This window comes from Pteronotus mesoamericanus, unplaced genomic scaffold, assembly GCF_021234165.1.
Source record: "Pteronotus mesoamericanus isolate MK-2021 breed Mesoamerican mustached bat unplaced genomic scaffold, CSHL_Meso_final contig_27, whole genome shotgun sequence".
NCBI lineage: Eukaryota > Metazoa > Chordata > Mammalia > Chiroptera > Mormoopidae > Pteronotus > Pteronotus mesoamericanus.
Genome location: NW_026555115.1, coordinates 21,098,203 through 21,119,202, shown reverse-complemented (window position 1 = coordinate 21,119,202; position 21,000 = coordinate 21,098,203). Strand labels below are relative to the sequence as shown.

The 21,000-nt window shown below is 39.2% G+C and overlaps 1 protein-coding gene across 6 annotated transcripts in view; it reads left to right on the top strand.

The window, feature by feature from the left end:
• The window catches only part of SENP5 (SUMO specific peptidase 5), a 64,023-nt gene that overhangs the window by 20,935 nt on the left and 22,088 nt on the right, over positions 1 to 21,000 (top strand). For 5 of the 6 annotated variants that reach the window (XM_054575127.1, XM_054575126.1, XM_054575129.1 and 2 more), the window contains 4 exons: positions 9,521 to 9,626; positions 9,773 to 9,911; positions 10,168 to 10,215; positions 13,059 to 13,136. In XM_054575127.1, coding sequence (XP_054431102.1) covers positions 9,521 to 9,626; positions 9,773 to 9,911; positions 10,168 to 10,215; positions 13,059 to 13,136 — 371 coding nt within the window. The remainder of the gene's footprint in view (positions 1 to 9,520; positions 9,627 to 9,772; positions 9,912 to 10,167; positions 10,216 to 13,058; positions 13,137 to 21,000) is intronic. The other variant, XM_054575128.1, reaches the window with a different exon arrangement.

Below are 21,000 nucleotides of genomic sequence, written 5' to 3'. Positions count from 1 at the left end.
TTTTATAGAACCAACATTTAGTAATCTGTAATATAAAATGCACGAAAAGTATATTAAAAACACATATGTATCTCCATACTCAAAAACTAGGAGTAGAGTTTTGGTTAATCAGAAATGGAGAAACTTCCAAAAGGCAGAAAGTAGAGGGAAAGTCCAGAGGGCAGCCTTAGTGACAGAAGGAGGGTTCATGCAGAAAAACGATACAGCTCCGAGTGACTCCCATTTCTGGAGGTGGTGGAGGTGGTGGAGGTGGTGGAGGTGGAGAGGAAAGGGGAGACCCATGGTAAAAAACCAAGTACTTGGGGAATTTCAACAAAACTAGCTCTCCCTGCCTGTGCCGCATATCAGCAAGGAGGATATCTGCTATCAAGCTGAAATTCTTTTTTTTTAAAAAAATTTATTTATTTATTTTTAGAGAGAGAGGAAGGGAGGGAGAAAGAGGGAGAGAAACATCAATGTGTGGTTGCCCCTTGCGTGCCCCCAATTGGGGACCTGGCTTGCAAACCAGGCATGTGCCCTGCCAGGGAATGAAGCCCGTGACCCTTTGGTTCACAGGCCGGCACTCAATCCACTGAGCCACACCAGGCAGGGCTCAAGCTAAAATTCTTTCCCCCCCTTTTTTTATTAAAGTATATAATTGACATATAGCATTAAAATTCTAGGAATAGGAGATTGATGGGGACAGAGGACATTTCCCTTCCCCCCTGCTCCATTGCTTGTAACACCTAGCAAGAATGAGAAACAACCAATCCCAGAAGAACAGTTTTTGGAGTTTTAGCATCTGCACTGCCATTGAAAATAGTTCAAGGCACAGCAACAGCTCCTGCTCATCATAGCCTGCTTTCCGCCCTTCAAGTTACCCAAATAGAGATGAACCCAGAATATATCTAAATATCCAAGAAAAATCAACACAATCAAAGAGACAGATTCAGTATTAACTTTCATGGTATGTTGAATGCTAGCTCTTCTTTAATATTACTGCACATTATGGTCATTGCTGTGGATTTATATATTTATCAAAAGCCAGTTGTACTTATTTCAATTTACTTGTGTTTCATAATTTTATTAAATATTGCATAAACTAATGAAATACGAGTATAAAAAGAAAGCCACTCCCTTCAAAACCAAGTTGTGTGCTTCACAATGACAGTTGTGAGTTGCTGGAAAAAATTAATAAGCAGTTTTGCTTGTGCAAATAACTTTTAAAGACTTGAAGGAGGATATGAAAATCTAGGCTTCTGTGCTCAGATTACTGATAGCTACTGTTTTGGAAGGAAAGAAATGGATTCCTACATTGCAGTATATTCTAGGTGAATTAAACATTTAGCTTATTAGAAACAACTAAAGACACTGAAACTTGTACACAAATGTTCATAGCATCATTATTCATAATAGCCAAAAAGTGGAAACTACCTAAATGTTTATGAACTGATGAACAGGTAAAATAGAATGTGGTATATCTATGCAATGGAATATTGTGCCATAAAAAGAAATGGAGCCCTGGCTAGTGTGGCTCAGTGGACTGAGTGCTGGCCTGCACACTGAAAGGTCACTGGTTCGATTCCTGGTCAGGGCACTGGCCTGGGTTGTGGGCCAGGTCCCCAGTTGGGGGTGAACAGAGGCAACTGATGAAGTGTTATCTCTTGCACATTGATGTTTTCTCTCCCTCTTATTTTTCCCTCCTTTCTCATCTCCCTAAAAATAAATAAATTAACTCATAAAAAACCTAAAACTTAAAAAAAAAAAAGATAGTCCTGGGGACCTAGGTTCTGAAAAAGGCGGCAGTAATATTAATAGTAATGTATATGTATTGAGTGCTTAGTATGTGCCAAGCATTGTTTAAAAAAAACAAAAAGAAATGGAATACTGATGAATGTTTCAATTGGACAAACCTTGAAAATAGTTAAATGAAAGAAGCCACGCACAAAAAGGCCCCAGATTGTATGATTCTATTGATTTGATGTGTCTGGAGTAGGCAAATATGTAGAGATATAAAGTAGATTAACGGTTACCAGGGGCTGGGGAGACAGAAGAATGAGGAGTGACTGCTAACAAGTACAGAGTTTCTTTGTGGAGTAAGGCAGATGTTCTGGAATTAGGTAGTGGTAATAGTTGTACAACTTTGAATATACAAAATCACTGAATTGTTCAGTTTAAGAGGTTGAATTTTGTGGAATATGAATTATAGTTCAATAAAGCTGTTAAATGCAAGAGACTATTTTAATAATCAGGGACAATAGGAAACTCAAGCAAGAAAAATATACCAATTTGACTCCATGAACATTAAAATCTTGTATATGTATATAACAAAACTCACAAGTGGAAATTTGAGGTTTTAGATATTCATGTCCTTTGACCCAGAAACTTGACTTTTAATGAGTAGAATCTATTCAACAAAATAAACTAATGAACAAAATAAACCACAGGCATGGAAACATGGAGCAGACTGAAAGTGGCCAGAGGGGATGGGGAAGGAGGACAGTGGTGGGAAGGAGAAGGGACTAGACAAAGAACATGTATGAATGGCCCCTGGACATGGGCAACAGAGTGGGAATTGAGTGGGGGGGTGGGGGGGCGGGGTCGGATGGGCGGAGGAGGGCAAAGGGGGAAAAATTGAGACAACTATAACAGAATAAACATGATTTAAAAATAAAATTTAAATTAAAGAAATTTGACTTTTAGCAAGTATTCTGGGGAAACAATATTACAAAGATATGTCAAAGGTATTAATTGGGATGTTATTTAGAGAGCTAAAAATAAATGGTCATCAATAGGGAATTGGTTAAAATATGGCATACCCATTTAATGGACTGCTAGATTGTTTTGCATTGAGTTAGGTAAAAAAAAATATTGAATGGGGGGAAAAAGTAGTTTTAAAAAGAGTAAGTATAGTGAGCTACTTATATGTTTAAGAAATACACATTCATAAGGGCATAAAAGTTCTAAAGGAATTATATGGCAACTGCCACCTCATTTTAAAATGTTTATGGTTATGTATTAATAAAAACAGTTCTCAAAATTAAAGCTTCTTCCTGTTTAAATTATATAAAAATGTTCAACCCTGTTTTCTACTCTTGTCATTTCACATTTAGCCATCTGGGGGAGAGTAAAGATGGACCCCTACCACATTCCTTACACCAAAATGAATTCCAGCGGTGAATAACTAAAAGATTTAGTCACTAGATCTGATACTGTTTATTGATTGATTCATCTTTTCCCCAGGGTTGTGAGATGCTACCTGCCATTGGGCCTGTTTCTATACTAGTGCTATTCTGCTTTACTTACTGTAGTTAGTTTTATAATTTGATGGGACTAGCCCTATGTTTCCTCTCTTTTTCCCTTATTCACCACTCCCTTTAAATCCTTTTCAAAAGTTTCTAGGAATTTCTTACACTTTTGTCCCTAGATGAATTTTGGATTTGTTTTTTCAATTAAAAAAAAAAACCAAACCATGGCTTTTCAATTGGTATTGTATTACATTTACAGATTAATGTGGAGAAAATTGTGTTCATTACAATATTTGTGTTTTCCTGTCTAAAAACAAAGAATTATTCAATTTATTGACCTCTGCGTCCCTTAACAGAATTTTATAGTGCTTTTCACTTAGGTTTTGCACAATCCTTACATTTATCCTTATATTTTATGCCTTCCTTATTTTTGATTTCTGGCATGTGTATTGTATTTTGTTGGAGAAAACAACTGGTTATGTTTCTTTTGTGCACAACACAATGAACCTTATTCCACTTTTAGGGTGGATGTTGTTTCAAGAAAAAATTGTCCAACACAGTTTAACATAGAGTAATTTAACTTCTAAAATAACACCTCAGATTTTTTTTAATATTATTATCTTTTGTACTTGCAGCATGGACTGTAATTTGAACTGTAGTTTTTTTGTTATTTTGTTTTTTCCTAACATTTTATCCTGTGTTTCTTTTTTTTTAAATTATATTTTATTGATTATGCTATTACAGTTGTCCTGATTTTTCTCCCTTTGCCCTCCTCCACCCAAGGCCTCCAACTCCCTCAGCATTGTTTATGTCCATGGGTCATGCATTTAAGTTCTTTGGCTACTCCATTTCCTATATTGTACTTTACATTCCCATGGCTATTCTTAATGACCTATTTGTACCTCTTAATCCCTTCACCTCTTCACCCATTCTTTCCCTCCCCCTCCTATCTGGTAACTAACTTCTCTTGCTGCTTTTAAGATCTCTCTTTATCTTTAGGCTTTGTCCTTTTAATTATGTGTCCTGGAGAGGGCCTCTTTGCATCCATCATACTTGGAACTCTGTGCTTCCTGAACTTGAATGTCTATTTCCTTCACCAAATTAGAGAAACTTTCTTTCACTGTTTTTTTCAAATAGATTTCCAATCTATTTTGCTTTTCCCCTTCACCTTCTGGCACCCCTATAATACAAATGTTGATGCACTTGAAGTTGTCCCAGAGGTTGTTTATACTATCCTCATTTTTTTGGATTCTTTTTTTCTCCTTGTTCTGTGTGGTTGGTTTTCATTTCCTTATATTCCAAATCATTGATGTGATTCTCAACTTCATCACCTCTACTGTTGTTTCTCTGTAAATTGTTCTTTAGTTCAATTAGTGTCTCAAATAGTGAACCTTAGTGCTGAGGTCCTCACTAAGTTCTTTGAGTATCCTTATAATCAGTGTTTTGAATTTTGCATCTGATAGATTGCTTATATCATTTAGTTTAGTTCTTTTTCTGGGGTTTTGATTTGTTCTTTCATTTGGGCCATGTTTCTTTGTCTCCTTGTTTTGACAGCCTCCCTGTGTTTGTTTCTATTAGGAACAAACCTCCCTGTGTGTTTGTATTATGGAGATCTGCTTTGACTCTGTATCTTGGTACTGTGGCCTAATGTAGTAGGTGTCCTGTAGGGTCCAGTGGCACAGCCTCCCCTTTCGCCCAAGCTGGGTACTCAGGGCGCACCCACAGTGCAGGGTGAGTACACCCTCCTCTTGTAGTTGAGCCTTGGTTGCTGTTGGCAGGTCAGTGGGAGGGATTGACCCAGGCCAGTCAACTGCAAAGACTGGCTGTGACCACTGACGACCAACTTGCGCTCTCCATGGAGGATCAGCTGTGTAGGGAAACGGTGGTGGTGCCCCCATGTGGACCGTAGCTGTCCACTGGGTGTGCTGACCCTGGGGTTTCCCTCGTGGTGCAGGCTAAGGTCAGCCTGAACCTATGTTTTGTCCTAGGCACCCTGCCTGAGCTATAAAGCAATCTGAGATGGCTACTACTTGTGGGGGACTTGGAGATTCCCAGGTGAAGCCAAGCTGTGAATCTAACTGGCTTCCACTAGAGCTCACTGTAGCCAGCTGTTGTAGCCATTCTGATGGAAAAGCAGCTTGGGTGGGCCCATAAGTTGGGTGGAGCAGAACCTCTATGGACTTGCAAAGTGGGTCAAACAGTATTAGCCAGGTTGATGGAATCTCAGATATGGCACCAGCTTATGGGCTCTAGGGGGAGGGTTTAGCAAAATGGTTTCTGCTTGCCCCGATGCCAGACACTTCAGTTTTTTCCTATATTCCACTGGTGCCTTTTAAACTGCTACCCTGGTCCTGGAGCTCAGAAGGAGTGAGTCGAGTAGGTGAGTCTGTGTGTGGGTTCTTTAAAAGGAACTGCTTGGGGGCTCCAACATCTTCTTCCACCAACTCATCCCTGCTGGTTTTTGCAACCAGAAGTTGTGGGGACTTACCTTCCTGGCACTGGAACCCTGGGCTGGGGTGCCTGGTGTGTGTCTGAGATTCCTCGCTTCCAAGGTATTCCTCCTGAGTTTTTATCCACGTGGGTGTGGGACCATCTCGTTTGGCATCTGCACCCCTCCTACCAGTCTGGATGGATGTGGTTTCTTTAATTCTGTAATTCTCAGACTTCTATTCAACTAGATTTTGTGTTTGTCAGACTTCCGTTCAGCTTGGTTTGTGCCATTCCTGAGTGATGGTTGTTCTGTATTTTAGTTGTGAGTTTGATGTGGTTGTGCAAAAAGGCAAGCTATACCTGCCTCTACTGCCCTCTTGACCAGAAGTCCCCTATCCTTTGTTTCTTGGTCATATTGAAATTTTAGTACTGTTGAAGTAAAAGAAATTGTATTTCAAATACACTTTTCCGTTTTGGTTCATTAGTTTGGTGATAGCAAGTGGGAAAAGAATAATGAATTTAATTTTCATTTTAAGTCTGTTTTCTGGGTAATTCTTGGCCCACAGGTGTTAAAAGGGAAAGATGAAATGAACAACTAAGTGGTAGAGAAAAGATAATAGGTATTTCTTGGTTTGGAGGTGGCATAGTGTAGGAGCTAATTGCTCAGTTTCTGTGGTTGCATGACCTGTATATGCTAATTAAGGGTCCTTGGGAAAGTTAATTAGCCTCCCTAAGCTTCCTGTCTCTATTTGTAAAGTAATGATACTGTCTGACACATAGGGTATTTACAAGGATGAAATGAGATATGTTAGTGCTTGGCTCATGGTAAGTGCCCTTTAAATGTTGTTTTACTTCTGGTCCAGTGAGTAAATGATGTGTATGAGTGAGACATTTGTCATCTAAGGTTCTCCTTAAAGATTCCAGTAGGGCTTTCCTATATATTAGGAATCATCTGAAAGTGAAAACAAAAATACAGATAAGAGGGAAAAAAATATAACAACTTAAAATCCCCAAAATACTACCACGCAGAGCTAACATTGTTAGCAAGGACACCTCTTTCCTTTGATACTCATTTGGAATCAGAGTCCATATCCCATGATAGGCGAACCTCCTTTCTTATTCGAGAAGTCTCATTGAAAGGTTGCCAGGCCTAAAGTTTAGTCTTCTATTTGTTGGGGGCATTATTTTTATATAAAATTTGTTGCTTAAATGCAGTTTCTCAAATGTTGTAATTTCTTACCTTCTGTTTGGGCCCATTCTCCCATGTAGATACAAGATTATATTTAGATACGATACGATATAGTAGCCCTAGCTGGGTTGCTCAGTTAGTTAAACACATCATCCTGATAACACCAAGGTTGCAGGTTCTGTCCCCTGTCAGGGCACATACAAGAAGCAACCATGAATGCATAGTGGGTGGAACAACAAATTGGATGTTTCACTCTCAAAAAAAGTCAATCAACAAATCTACATATTTATTTTAAAAAAAGATACAGTAAACACTGAAGGCAAATATATGCTCTATTCCTAGTTTAGAAGCCCCAAATCTCTATCTCCTACTCTAATTAAGCAGGAACATGGGACTGCTTTTTTTTGCTCTCCATATGCCCAAGCCTCGACCAGAATTAAGCATAAGCAAACAACTCTTTGCTGTTTTACCTTTACTCTTGTCTTAAGCCTTTCTGATTGGTAGCCAGTCTGATGGGAGACTAACAGTAGGAAAAATAGGTTTTTAACACCCTTTTTTCCTCCTCCGCCATAAAAAAAACCCCAAAACACTCCATCCCCAAGACATTTGTTGTGGTCCTTCTGTTCATTTTGTATTGATGTGTAGCAGAGGCCATTCTTAAAGTTAGGAAGGGAACTGGGTAAAATAAATGGCAATTGTTCTTATTTTCCCCATTTTAACCTAGTAGACTTAACTGTCAAACTGATGGTTAGCCAGGCTGTTGCTCTCCCCATTCAGCACAAGTCATGCCTGCACTTCTGTGAGCTGTTCAACCTTCCCTTGGTTTCTTTGTTTTTACTTAGGAATAATGCTCTGGTTTTATTTCCTAGGGCTTTTTAAGGTGGATTCAGTGGATCCTTTTGGAAGCCATTAAAATACATATACATATGACCTAAATTGACCTGAAGGCTATGCTATATTCTGGCCAAGAAGTCATCCTTAATTCTGTTTTCCTTCTTAAATATGCTTCAACAGCTGTTATCCAGTTAAGCTTACCTCATAGTGTTATTCAGAGTATAATGCTGTCAAATTATATGATATTAAAAATGCCTTAGAATTTGTCCCTTGCTGTGAGATGAAATTACCACCTTTATCAAATGGTACTTTGACAGTGATATCAACAATTAACTCCCTCTAATTATGATTTTTAAAAAGATAATCCCTTCAGTTACCAAATGTGATAGGCACATTTAATCAGGTAATTAAGTTCTTTATTTATTTTTATTTATTTTTTATTGTACAGTTACAGTTGTCTCAATTTTTCCCCCATCGTTCTTCCCTGCTGCTCCCACCCCCCAATTAAGCCCTTTAGATTTCACTTTTCAGAAGATAGGATTCTGCTGCACGGTAGAATCTGAAAGATGTCCGTCTTTAGTATTAGCTAGCCATTCTTTCTCTACTAGTGCACTAGTATCGGAGCTTAGAAATCCAATGTGAAATGATGCCCAAGGGAGGGAGCTCTTCAGGTCCCTGTTCGGGTGCCAGCTGCGGTGGGAGCGTGGGCTCTGATCCCACAGAGCTTGTCCCAGGGTTGTCACGGATGGGGGGAAATAAAATGAGTCTTCTCAGAAACTTCTCTGTCTGCCAGGAGAGGGGAATGGAGAGCCTTCTCTAGTGGAGAAGGCCCCGAACCCCTGTGTCCAAAGGCTTTTATTGAAACGGTTATCAATGGAGCTAGCTAGTAGGAATGTACAGGGGATCTCATTATAGCAGTATGTTAACGTTTACAGAGAATAGATGATGTTGAGGAAAACAAATGGCAGGAAAGCACCCATTTACATGGGTCCGAGACGAGTTAACATGAGAGCATAAACATAAGGGCATCGAAGGGTTTAGGGTCAGGGTCTGTGAATAATGTAAATTTCCTTCCCCGCATGAGCTGGTTATCATAGCTTTTGAGGGAAAAACCAAAGCACACTTCAAGGAATTTACTTCTAGGCCTCATTTCCCCAGGGAACCACTAGATCCAGTTCAGGGCTGTCTCCAGTATTGTTTCAAGCCTGAGCCAGGAGTCGGGGAAAGGCAAGGCAGCCAGGAAATAAGGAGACTTATTTTCAGATAGAATGAGGACCTCGGCCATATCAAAGCTGAGCCGAGGGGTGTGGGTCTTTCACCCTTTCTCTGTGAACCCCAAGTTTTTTCCCTAATATCCAGATGACTGTGCCTGTCTTAGGTTGCCCTTTCCATCGAGGGATCTCACCCGTCATTGACTAACCAGCCATCCTCCAGGGCCAAGCAGGGTGATGTGAGGGAGGCAGGGGCTGAGCCCTTGACAGGGGTCAGGTTTTGTCTCCTCAGTGGCCTATTTTCCCAAGGCCTCCCTGCTCAGCTCCAGCCTTGGGGCCCTCTCTCCTGTTGGCGGGGCTACAGTTCCTGAAACCAGACAGGGCATTTCCCAACAGATGCCTTAGAGCATTTCTCTAGATTGGAATGGTGAACGACTAATTCATTTTATTTGTTTATAAAATATAACTTTTCAAAGATTTTTTAAATAGTATAATATGTAGTAATATAGGTTAAATGTATGTTAAGTATTATGTAGAGGATAAGTATTAGGTAGAGGTTAACTATTGGGAGAATGACTTTGCTGAAAATGGTTTTTCCATCTTAATTTTTCTTTCTTCCTTTATTTAAGGATTTCTAGATGAGGTTATGAAGAAATATGGCAGTTTGGTCCCACTCAGTGAAAAAGATGTCCTTGGAAGATTAAAAGATGTCTTTAATGAAGACTTTTCTAATAGGTTTGTCAATGATGCTTAAGTTAAGCCCTTGAAAATAGAATTCTTAGTGTATATGACTTTTTTTGTGATTGAAAACTGATAGTTAGCAATAAATTGAACAGAACTTAATGTTTTTAATCTTTTATTTCAAAATCTTTCTGTTTCAGAAAACCATTTATCAATAGAGAAATAACGAACTATCGGGCCACACATCAAAAATGCAACTTTCGTGTCTTTTACAATAAGCACATGCTAGATATGGATGATCTGGCGACGCTGGATGGTCAGAATTGGCTGAATGACCAGGTGAGTGTATTGTAGGTTCCCATCATGGGAAAGTTGCAGAGGATGTCGGACAATAAAATATAATTAATAACTTCTGAGTTGGCCTCATAATTATCTTTTGGAATCAAGGATTCTTTATTCCTTACTGAAGTGACTCACTAACCTCACTATCCAAAAGGTTTGATTATTGTTAGCAGTATATTATGTTATTCATTCTGAGTGGGATGTTTTGAGTTGTATAGGGTTAGTAAGCTGGTTTTATGTTGACTTTTTATAGGTCATTAATATGTATGGTGAGCTGATAATGGATGCAGTCCCAGACAAAGTAAGTGAAAACTTACTCTTCTTTAGGAGAGTCCTTGTTTAAAAAAACCAAAAAACCAAAAAAACAAAACAAAAAACAAAAAAAACTTTATGTAATTATTTGATATTCCTTAGATTTTTTTTTTTTCCTTTTAGTGATCCTAGAGAGAGAGAGGAAGGAAGGGACAAAGACAGGGAGAGAAACATCAATGTGAGAGAGACATTAGTTGATTGCCTCTTGCACGCATCTTGACCTAGGACTGAACTGGCATCCCTGTTGTGTGCTCTGACCGAGAATCGAGCCCACAACCTGTCGATTTGCTGGCAACGTCCAGTCAACTGAGCCACACTAACCAAGGCTGATACTCTTTAGATTTTTAAAAAGTGTTACAGTCCTGACTGGTGTGGCTCAGTTGGTTGAGCATCATACTGCAGAGTAAAAGGTCGCTGGTTAGATTCCTGGTCAGGTCACATGCTTGGGTTATGGGCCAGATCCATGGTTCAGGTGCCTACAAGAGACATAATCTGTCAATGTTTCTCTCACACATCGATGTGTTTCTCCCTCTCTTCCTCTTTCCCTCTCTCTAAAAATAAATAAATATTTTTAAAAAGATAAAAAGGGTTATGTTTTGTCTTGATCATATGCTGGGATGGGGCTTATGTCACATCTGCATAAGGAAGTCATGATGCCAGTGTTATCCTCCTTACTCGTTTCAAAGTGAGTATGTTAGCCCTGAAGGGTGTGGCTCAGTGGGTTGGGCATTGTCCAGCAAACCGAAGGGTCACTGGTTTGATTCCCGCTCTGGGCACATGCCTGGGTTGCAGGCCAGGTCCCCAGTTGGAGGCATGCGTGAGGCAACCAACTGATGTTTCTCTCCTCCCTTCCCTCTAAATAAATAAATAAATAAATAAATAAATAAATAAATAAAATGGGTGTGTTAATATCTTCAGGACTTTTTTTTGGCAGGAGATGCACAAAAGTGACTTTGCTTTAAGCTTTTTAATTAATTAATTTTTAGAGGGGCAGGGAGGGATAAAGAGTGGGAGAGAAGTATTCACGTGTGAGAGAAACATCAACCCCGTTGCCTCTTGTATGTGCCCTGACTGGGGACCAACTCGCAACCCAGGCATGTGCCCTGACCAGGAATTGAACCAGCGCCCACTCACTTTGCCAGTGAGGACACCCAGCCAATTGGGTTACATCAGTTAGGACTGCTTTAAGCTTTTAAATTTAACTTAGTCTTATTACTGCCTTTACAAAATGATAAGGTACCCTTGCCAGTGTGGCTTGGTTGGCTCATCATCCCATAACTGAAAGGTGATGGGTTCAATTCCTAGTCAGGGCACATACCTAGGTTGTGGGTTCGATCCTTGGTCCCAGTGTGGGTGTGTGCGACTCTGGTCTAGACACACACAATCTCCGATCTCCAGTGTGGGCATGTGAGGAGGGCAACCAATTGATGCTTCTCTCTTGCTTCAGTGTTTCTCTCTCTCTTCCTCTCTCCTTTCCTCACCCTCTAAAAGCAATGGGGAAAAAAATATCCTGGGGGTGAGAAATAAAAAAAAGAAGTGGTAGCATTCTGAGAGTGAGAAATAAAAAAAAAGAAGTGGTAGCATGTATTTTCACTTTATCTTGGATTAATCTTTGATACTCAGTTCAAATACAAACTAACCCCCTTAAATTGTAAAATTTCCTTAAGAGCTTAGTTACATATTAAAACTATTTTTTTAATTTAATGTATTTTCTTTCTGAGTGCTCAGACTGCTTGGTGGGTAGTCTTTGATTTCACCAAGCAAAACCTTTTGAAGTACTTTATAAACTTTTATAAGTCTAATAGTTTAAGTAGGTAATGTAATGAATCTCAGATTCCAACACTATTTAAAAATATAGACAATAACTTCCCACTTAAAATCACAAATGTGTTATGCATTTTAAATTGGAATCATGAGGCTAGTCTGTCAGGTTGTGTTCCCAATTCTGATGCACACAAAGTTTGAGAATCACTGCTCTCGAGATAGCTACCATAAGCCCTTTTTTTAAGTCTGTGTCTTAAGCTATGTGCTCCTCAAAATGAATATGCATCAGAATACTTTAGAAGGTTTATAAAACCTGATTGTTGAGCCCCAACCTCAGAGTTCATGCTTTAGTAGATCTGGGGTAGGACCTCAGAATTTGCATTTTGGCAATTTCTCAGGTAATGCTAATAATGTGTGAGATCTGGTGATCACATGCTGAGAACCTAAGCAATAAGAGAACAATTTTTTCATCATAAGTAAGTCAAAATTACTGCGTAAGCACTTAAAGACCACAATACTTTACTGTCTCAGGTGATCTGACACTAATTTATAAGGCAGAACTTTGAAGCAAAGGATGCAGGACATGATGTTCCACATGACCAGATTAATTCTTTCAGTGCTAGAAGTGAGTAAGCTAAGGCCTTTTTACCATTGTTATGACAATAAGAATCTTAAAATTCACATTCTTCCTATGAGGTTAGTTTTCCTAATCTATATCCCTTTAGTCAAAGGAATCAAATCATAGCTTCTTTGACCTTTGTCACCTGATTTGGAGAAATTTGTCAGGTTGCTTCTCTACTTGATTGGATTCAGGAAATCTTTTTACTGCCCATTCCAGCTCTAACTACAGACCACAGCTGTAAGGTCATTCTAATGGAAGTTTGGAACAGAGTCTTCTGTGAACCATGTAATATATTTTCTGTATTTTCGGTTATTATTTTAAAGAAGAAACTTCTCATCACTTTGTGTATAGTATATTCAAGGATTTTTAAATTTCCCTTGTTTTTTAAGTTAAATCTGGGCCCAGACTAATATAATTCTGGTGCTTGTATTTGATGTCTCTTCTAGGTTCACTTCTTCAACAGCTTTTTTCATAGACAGCTGGTAACCAAAGGATATAATGGAGTAAAAAGATGGACTAAAAAGGTATTCTTTCTATTTCTTTTCATTTTAAATTTAAAATGCAGATGATAAGTCACTTCGAGTGGAAGGATTAAGAACTTTATTACCAATATGATGTTAATTAGAAACAGACTCTTTAATGTGACAGTTTTTTATTTCTTTTAAATCTTGTTCAAAAGGTAAGACACTAGTAACATTAAGTCTATATTCTTGATTGGGACACACTGTAACGAAGCACTGGGCAGAAAGTTAATGGTTCACATTACTATTAACTTAATGTGCAACTTGGACAAGATGCTAATTTGTCTGGGCTTTAGATTATTTATCAAAATGATAAATCAGAGTAATCGCTACAATTCCTTTCAATCTTAATTTACCATATTTTGCCATGTACAATGTGCACTTTTTTCCCAAATTTTTGAGGGAAAAATAAGGACACACATTATACATGGGTAGTACCTGAAATACCTTCTATCCGTTCTTGTGTTTGTAATTATTTGTTACATAAAATTTCTTGTACCATAATATTAAATATTAAATATTCAAAAATAAATGCTAAAATTCCTTTATAATATTAAAAAATATTTAAATAAATTTAAAAAATTGAATTAAACAATTAAAATGAAAAATAATTTTCCTGAAAGTTTGGGCTAAAAATGCGGGTGCTCATTATACATGGGAGAGCATTATATACAGCCAAATACGATATCTCTATATTCATTGACTATGCCAGAAACATTTAAAAAGCCCATTTATATTCTATTTTTGATATTTTGAAAAAATTACCAATAAGTACAAATTTTACAGTCATAGGCCTAGAGATACTATAACTTTTTACTGTGTACTGAATGGATTAGAGAAATTAAGACTGGGCCTTGTCTTAAGTAATTGTGGATGGAGATAAATTTTTAAAAAATTTTGTTTATTTTCAGAGAGAGAGGAAGGGAGGGAGAAAGGGAGAGAAACATCCATGTGCGAGAGAAACATCAGTTGGTTGCCTCTCACACGCCCCCAACTGGGGACCTGGTCTGCAACCCAGGCCTGTGCCCTGACAGGGAATCAAACCATTGACCTTTTAGTTCGCAGGCCAGTGCTCAGTCCACTGAGCCACACCACCCAGGGCTGGAGATAGAGTTTTGCAAAGTACAAAAACACTTGATTGAATATTGCTATGCAAGGCATCTTAGTAGTGCCAAGATAAATGAAATGTGGTTGAAGAGTACAAATCTGGGAAATAGATATAATAAACTCAGGAATCAGACCTGGGTTCAGATTCTAGTTCAGCCACTTTACTAGTTGTAAGTCCTTTGGCAGTTACTTAATTTTTACAAGCTATAGTTTCCTCATCTATATAAATCGATAGTATTTACCTTGTGGTAAAGAGAAATGAGATAACACGTGTGAACTACTGGGTACATAGTGGACACACAGTAAGTGATAACCATTATTGTATGTGATGGTAGTGTATGGGAGCATGGGAGAAGGCTAGTGTAGCTGGAATGCAGAAAGAAAAGAAGAGACTGGTATGAAGTGGACCTGATCCAGAGACGTAGGGCCTTAAGGTCTGTGTTTTGAATTTTATCCTAAACGTATAGGCATCTACTGAAAGGTTCTAGGTGACATCATCCCACTGGTATTCTAGCAGCACTGAAGAAAATGGATGAATGTGGGAGCAAAGTAGATGTGGGTAGAACAGGAGGCCGTTACAGACTAATGGTATTTTGGAGTAGAATGGTAGCAAGAGGGATGGGAGATGTACACAAATATAAGTGTGATCTAGGAAGTAAAATTAAGAGGATTTGGTGATGGATTCATTATGGGGATGGAGGAGAAGGAAGTGTGAAAGGTGACCTCCAAGTGTGTATCTTGTACTGCTGGCTGGGCTGTGATGGTTCTTATATTAGAAAAGAGGTTCTGGCTGGTGTGGCTCAGTGAATCGAGTGCTGGCCTGAGAACCAAAGCATTTCTGGTTCTATTCCCAGTCAGGGCACATGCCTGGGTTGCAGGCCAGGGCCCCAGTAGGGTGCACCCGAGAGGCAACCACACATTGATGTTTTCTCTCTCTCTCTCTTTCTCCCTCCTTTCCCCTCTCTCTAAAAATAAATTTAAAAAAATATTTTTAAAAAGAAAAGAGGATATCCCTGGCTGGTGTGGCTCAGCTAGTTGCATCGTCATCCCGGTTGCAAGTTGTGTGAGAAAACCAGTCAGTGTTTCTCGGTCACATTGATGTTTCTCTCCATCTTTCTCTCCCTCCCTTCCCCTCTCTCTAAAACCAGCATGTCCTCAAATGAGGATAAAAAAAAAAATTGAGGATAACTAATTAGTAGGAGATTGGTCAAATAAAAAATATACATTCATTTAATAGAATGCTACTTAACCAGGAAAAATTATGTATATAGGAAAAATGATCATATGTAGTGTAGAGTAGAGAAAGGTTATAAATAGCATGGAAAAATACAGACATACTTTGGAAATATCGTGGCTTCAGTTCTAGACCACTGCAATAAAGTAAATATCATGATAAAGTGATTCACACAAAATTTTTGGTTTCCCAGTGCATATAAACATTATGTTCACATTATACTGTAGTCTGTTAAGTGTGCATAGTGTATTGCTAAGAAAACACTATACAGTATGTGCCTTAATTTAAAAATACTTTATTGCTAAAAAATGCCAGCCATCCAAGCCTGTTGGAAAATGTCACTACTAGACTTGGTTAATACAAGACTGCCATAAACCATCAATTTGTAAAAAACACAATACTTGCAAAGCACAGTAAAGAGCAATAAAAGGAGATATCCCTGTACACTCATGGAAAAACAACCATGAGAGAAAAAGGCTAAAATTAGGTATGCAAGTCATTTCATTGAATAGAATGAATTAAATTATTCTGTCCTCTAGATACTTTCAGATTGGGTTAAGTTACAGAATCCATCTATATGCTATGGATAAGAAATAAACAAAATAATATGAAAAAGAAAGGTTGAAAATAAAGTGACAGTTAAAGAGGTACTAGGCAAATGGAAACCAGAAGAAAGGAGTCACAAAAAAACAAAAAGAAATAGTAGTAGTAATAACATTTGAGATAGAATTTAAGATGAAAAGTAAACTGTATGATAATTTCAATACATAGAAGCATGAATACTTTGATAAAATAGTCTAGTGGGAGACCTCTCATAGTTGGACAAATCTAATAGAAAAAAAGGATCATAAATAAAAATTTAAGAATACAACCAGTTCATTTGGTTTATTGATATATACTCCATCAGGGTGTCCAACCCACACAGGCTGCATGTGGCCCAGGATGGCTATGAATGCGGCCCAAGACAAAATCATAAATTTACTTAAAACATTACTTAGTTTTATTACTAACTTCTATAACTTAGATATGTACATTTTCTATATTAGTGATCACAAACTTGGGAACTGCTTGGTGATTTCAAAAGATTATCAAAAAGGCCACTGCATAATTAGGGTTATTATGTGAGGACTTTTTTGGTTATCTGTGGTGATGGATATCATGAAAATTATACACGGACCTTTTTTGTGCTCATCAGTTTTCGTTAGTTTTTGTGTATTTAATGTGCGGACCAAGACAACTCTTTTTCTTCCAGTGTGGCTCAGAGATGCCAAAGGTTGGATACCCCTGTAACTACATCTTTCCTCCCCTCAAAACAAAAACAAAAACAAAAAACTTCTGTCTAAGGAACATTCATAAAAATTGATTGTATACATGGCAACAAAGAAAAGTATTACTTATATTATGTCTTGATCTCAATTCAGTCTACTTGAAATAAATAATAAAAAGAGGATTAAAAATCTTAACAATTTGAAAATTTTACAGATACACACATTATAGGATACAACCCTTGGATCCAAAAGGAAACTATATAATGATCTACAAAGGGATAGAAAGGGGAGTATATCTACCAACCACTATGGAGAGCTGTTTTGAAGAGAAACTAATAGCCACAAATACTTTTATTATTAAGTGGGGGGAAAAAAGAAAAAAAGAATGAAGTACTCACTAGGTTAGATTACATCAAGATAAATTACAGAATAAGAATTTAAAAGCAACAAAACAAGACAGTGCTAAGTGTGAAAGTACTAAGAACTTGTAAGAGAACTTTTAAAAAGTTATATTTTATTGATTATGCAATTACACTTGTCCTGATTTTTCCTCATTTGCCCTTATCCGCAAAGCACCCTCTACTCCCTCAGGGATCCACACACCATTGTACAAGTCCATGGGCCATGTGTATAAGTTTTTTGGCTACTGTATTCCCTGTGCTGTACTTTACATCCCCACAGCTATTCTGTAATTACAATCTATTTGTACTTCTTAATACCTTCACCTCTTCGTGCATTCCTCCAAACTCCCTTCCCATCTGGCAACCATCAAAACATTCTCTGTATCCATGATCTTGTCTCTGTGCTTCTTGTATTTTAGATTCAATTGTTGGTACATATGTGTTTATTGCCATTTTATTGTTCATACTTGTGATCTTTTTCTTAAACAAGTCCCTTTGACTTTTCTTATAATAATGGTTTGGTGATAATGGACTCTAGTTTTTCGTCTGGGAAGCTCTTCATCTGCCCTTCAATTCTAAATGACAGCTTTGCTGAGTAGAGCAATCTTGGCTGTAGGTCCATGATTTTCATGACTTTGAATATTTCTTACCAGCCCCTTCTTGCCTGCAAAGTTTCTTTTGAGAAATCAGCTGACAGTCTTATGGGAACTCCCCTGTAGGTAACTAACTGCTTTTCTCTTGCTGCTTTTAAGATTCTCTCTTTATCTTTTGAGGGAGGTACCCCGTCCTGCAAAGTCCCCCCAGCCACTGCAGCTGAAGAAGTAAGTCGTTCCAGACGCTCTTGGTCAGCCAGGAAAAGAGGGTGGCGATTCCCTCTAGTGGAGAAGGCCCCAAGCCCTTCACTTGAAATGACTTTTATTGAGAACTATATGCGCAGGAGCATATAGCATGCAAGCAAAACTTACCGATCAATGCCTAAAGGCTATGTTTACAGAGAACAGATAGAGCTCATAGATAACAGTTGAAGGAAACCACAGAGACTTTCCTCAGGTCAGGGTCTGGTAGACAGGGTGGCTCCCATTCACCCTGAAACCTGGGAAACTGATCTCATCTTACGCTTGGACCCCCAAACATCAGTACTCATTAACTCGAAGGTATTCTTATCAAAGTTAGTTTCATAGGATTTAATGCTTTCCTTTTCCAGGCCTAATTGCCTCCGGGAACCATGTGATCCAGTTTAGGGTTGTACCTGCCTTTAGTATTGTTTCACTGACCCTGTCAGGCGGGTGGAGCAGAGCAGCCAAGAGATAAGGAGGCTTCTTTCAGATAGATTGAGAACTCCAGCCATGACAAAGTCAAGGGTGAGGGTCATTTGCCCCTTCTCCCTGTCCCCCAAGTCCTTCCCTGATGGCCCCTATGTGACTATGCCTGTCTTAGGTTGCCTCTGCTATCAAGGGGTCTTACTCGTCATTGACAAACCAGCCATCTTCCGGGGCCAAGGAGGGTGATGTGAAGGAGGCAGGGACTGCACCCCCGCCAGGGGCACAGGTTTTGCCTCCTCAGTGGCCTATTTTCCCAAGGCCTCCTTGCTCAGCTCCAGCCTTGGGGCCCTCTTGCCTGTCAGTGAGGCTACAGTCCCTGAAACCAGGTGGGACCGTTCCCAACAATCTTTAACCTTTAGCGTTTTAATTATGATGTGTCTTGGCATGGACTTCTTTGCATCAATCTTGTTTGGGACTCTGTGCTTCCTGGACTTGCATGTCTATTTCCTTCATCAAATTAGAGAAGTTTTGTTTTGTTATTTTTTCAAATAGATTTCCGATTTCTTGCTCTTTCTCTTCTCCTTCTAGCACCCCTATAATCCAATTGTTGATGCACTTGAAGTTGTCTCAGAGGCCTTCAAGATTTGTATTTTCTGTAAATTGTTCTTTTATTTCAATTAGTGTATACTTTGTTTCTGACTGGGTCTTTTTTTAATGCTACTGAGGTCCTTACCAAGTTCCTTGAGCATCTTCATAACCAGTGTTTTGAACTCTGCATCTGATGGGTAGGTTATCTCATTTCGTTTAGTTTTTTTTTCTGGAGTTTCGATTTGTTCTTTCATTTGGGCCACGTGTCTTTGTCTCCTCATTTAGGCAGCCTCCCTGTGTTTGTGTCTAAGTATTAAATAGAGCTTCTATGACTCCATGTCTTGATTGTATGGTTTAATGTAGTAGGTGTCCTGTAGGGTCCAGTGGCACATCCTCCCTGTCACCCAAGCTGGTTACTTGAGGTACACCTTTATAGTGTGGTACACTTGAGTACACCCTCCTCTTGTAGTTGAGCCTTGGTTGCTATTGGGAGGTCAATGGGAGGGATTTTTCCAGGCCATTCAGTTGCAAGTACTCTCTATGACCAGCGACCACCAACCTTTGCCCTCTGTGGAAGATCAGCTGTGCAGGTGCAGGGTGGTGGTGCTCCAGCATGGTCTGTGCCTGTCTAATGGGTGTGCAGGCTCTGCGGTTTCCTGGATGGTACAGGGCAAGGTCAGCCACCACAGGTATTCTCAGGACCACCCAGCAATAGCTACAAAGCAACCTGGGGTGTCTGCTACTTTTCTGGCCTTGGAGGTTCCCAGGTGAAGCCAAACTATGATCCAAGATGGCTGTTGCTAGCGCAGGGTCCGAAATCACTTAACAGATATGGGAGCTGGCCGGGGGTGGGGGGGTCACCGAGGCTGGCTCTTGCTTGTTTGAGAGGATTTAGGAAGTTGTGAAGCATGAGCCAAGACCAGCCATTTATATGGAAAAGCAGCTTGGGTGGGCCCTTAAGTTGGGTAGGATGGAGTCTCTGGGTATCACCAAGGCAGGACAAACAGTGTTAGCCAGGTTGATGGGAGTCCCAGATATGGTGCCTACTTGCTGGCTCTGTGACTCTGTCTGGGTAGGGCTCAGAAAAGGATCAAGGGCTTCTTGACATCTTTCTGTCTGGGATAATGCTGTCCCCCAGCTCTTGACCTGATTCCAGATACTTCAGCACCTCCTTTTTGTCACTGGTCCCTTTCTAGCTACTAGCCTGGTGCTAGAGCTCAGAGGGAGTAAGTTCTGAGTAAGTCCCTGAGCAGGCCCTTTATGAGGAACTGCTTGGGTAGGAATACAGTAGTTTCTTCCACCAGCTCAATCCTCACTGGTTTTTACAGCCAGAAGTGATGGTGACTTACTTCCTGGTACGGGAATTCTAGGCTGGGGGGCCTGAGGTGCTGGGACCCCTCGGTCCGGAGATAACCCTCTGGAACTTTTATCCACCACATGTGGATGTGGGACCAGCCCATTCTGTGTCTCTTACCAGTGAGGATGGATTTGGTTCCTTTAGTTCCATAGTTGTCAGACTTTCATTTGACTCGATTTCTGATGGTTCTGAGTAATGGTTGTTCTATAGTTTAGTTGCAATTTTGATGTGGTTGTGCAAGGAGGCGAACTATGTATACCTATACCTCCATATTGACCAGAGTCTGCTAAGTGTCTCTGTAAGAGAACTTAAAAAAAAAAAAAAAAGGTTAGTGAAATCCATTCTCTGTACAACTTAAAACTCCCATGCTATAAAAAATAATTCAATTACATGAAAAAATAATTTTGCATATATAAATACGAGCAATGTAAAAAGACAAATAGTAAACTGGGAAATAATTTGCAGTATCAGAGAAGTTATTTTATTTAAAGGACTTCTACAAATCAATAAGAGAAAGACCTCACCAACTCAGAATAAAAATGGGTAAATGATACAATTGAAAGCCCTGGCCAGTGTGACTCAGTTGGTTAGGGCGTCATCCCGTTTCTTGAAAGGTTGTGGATCCTGGTCAGGGTACGTACCTAAGTTGA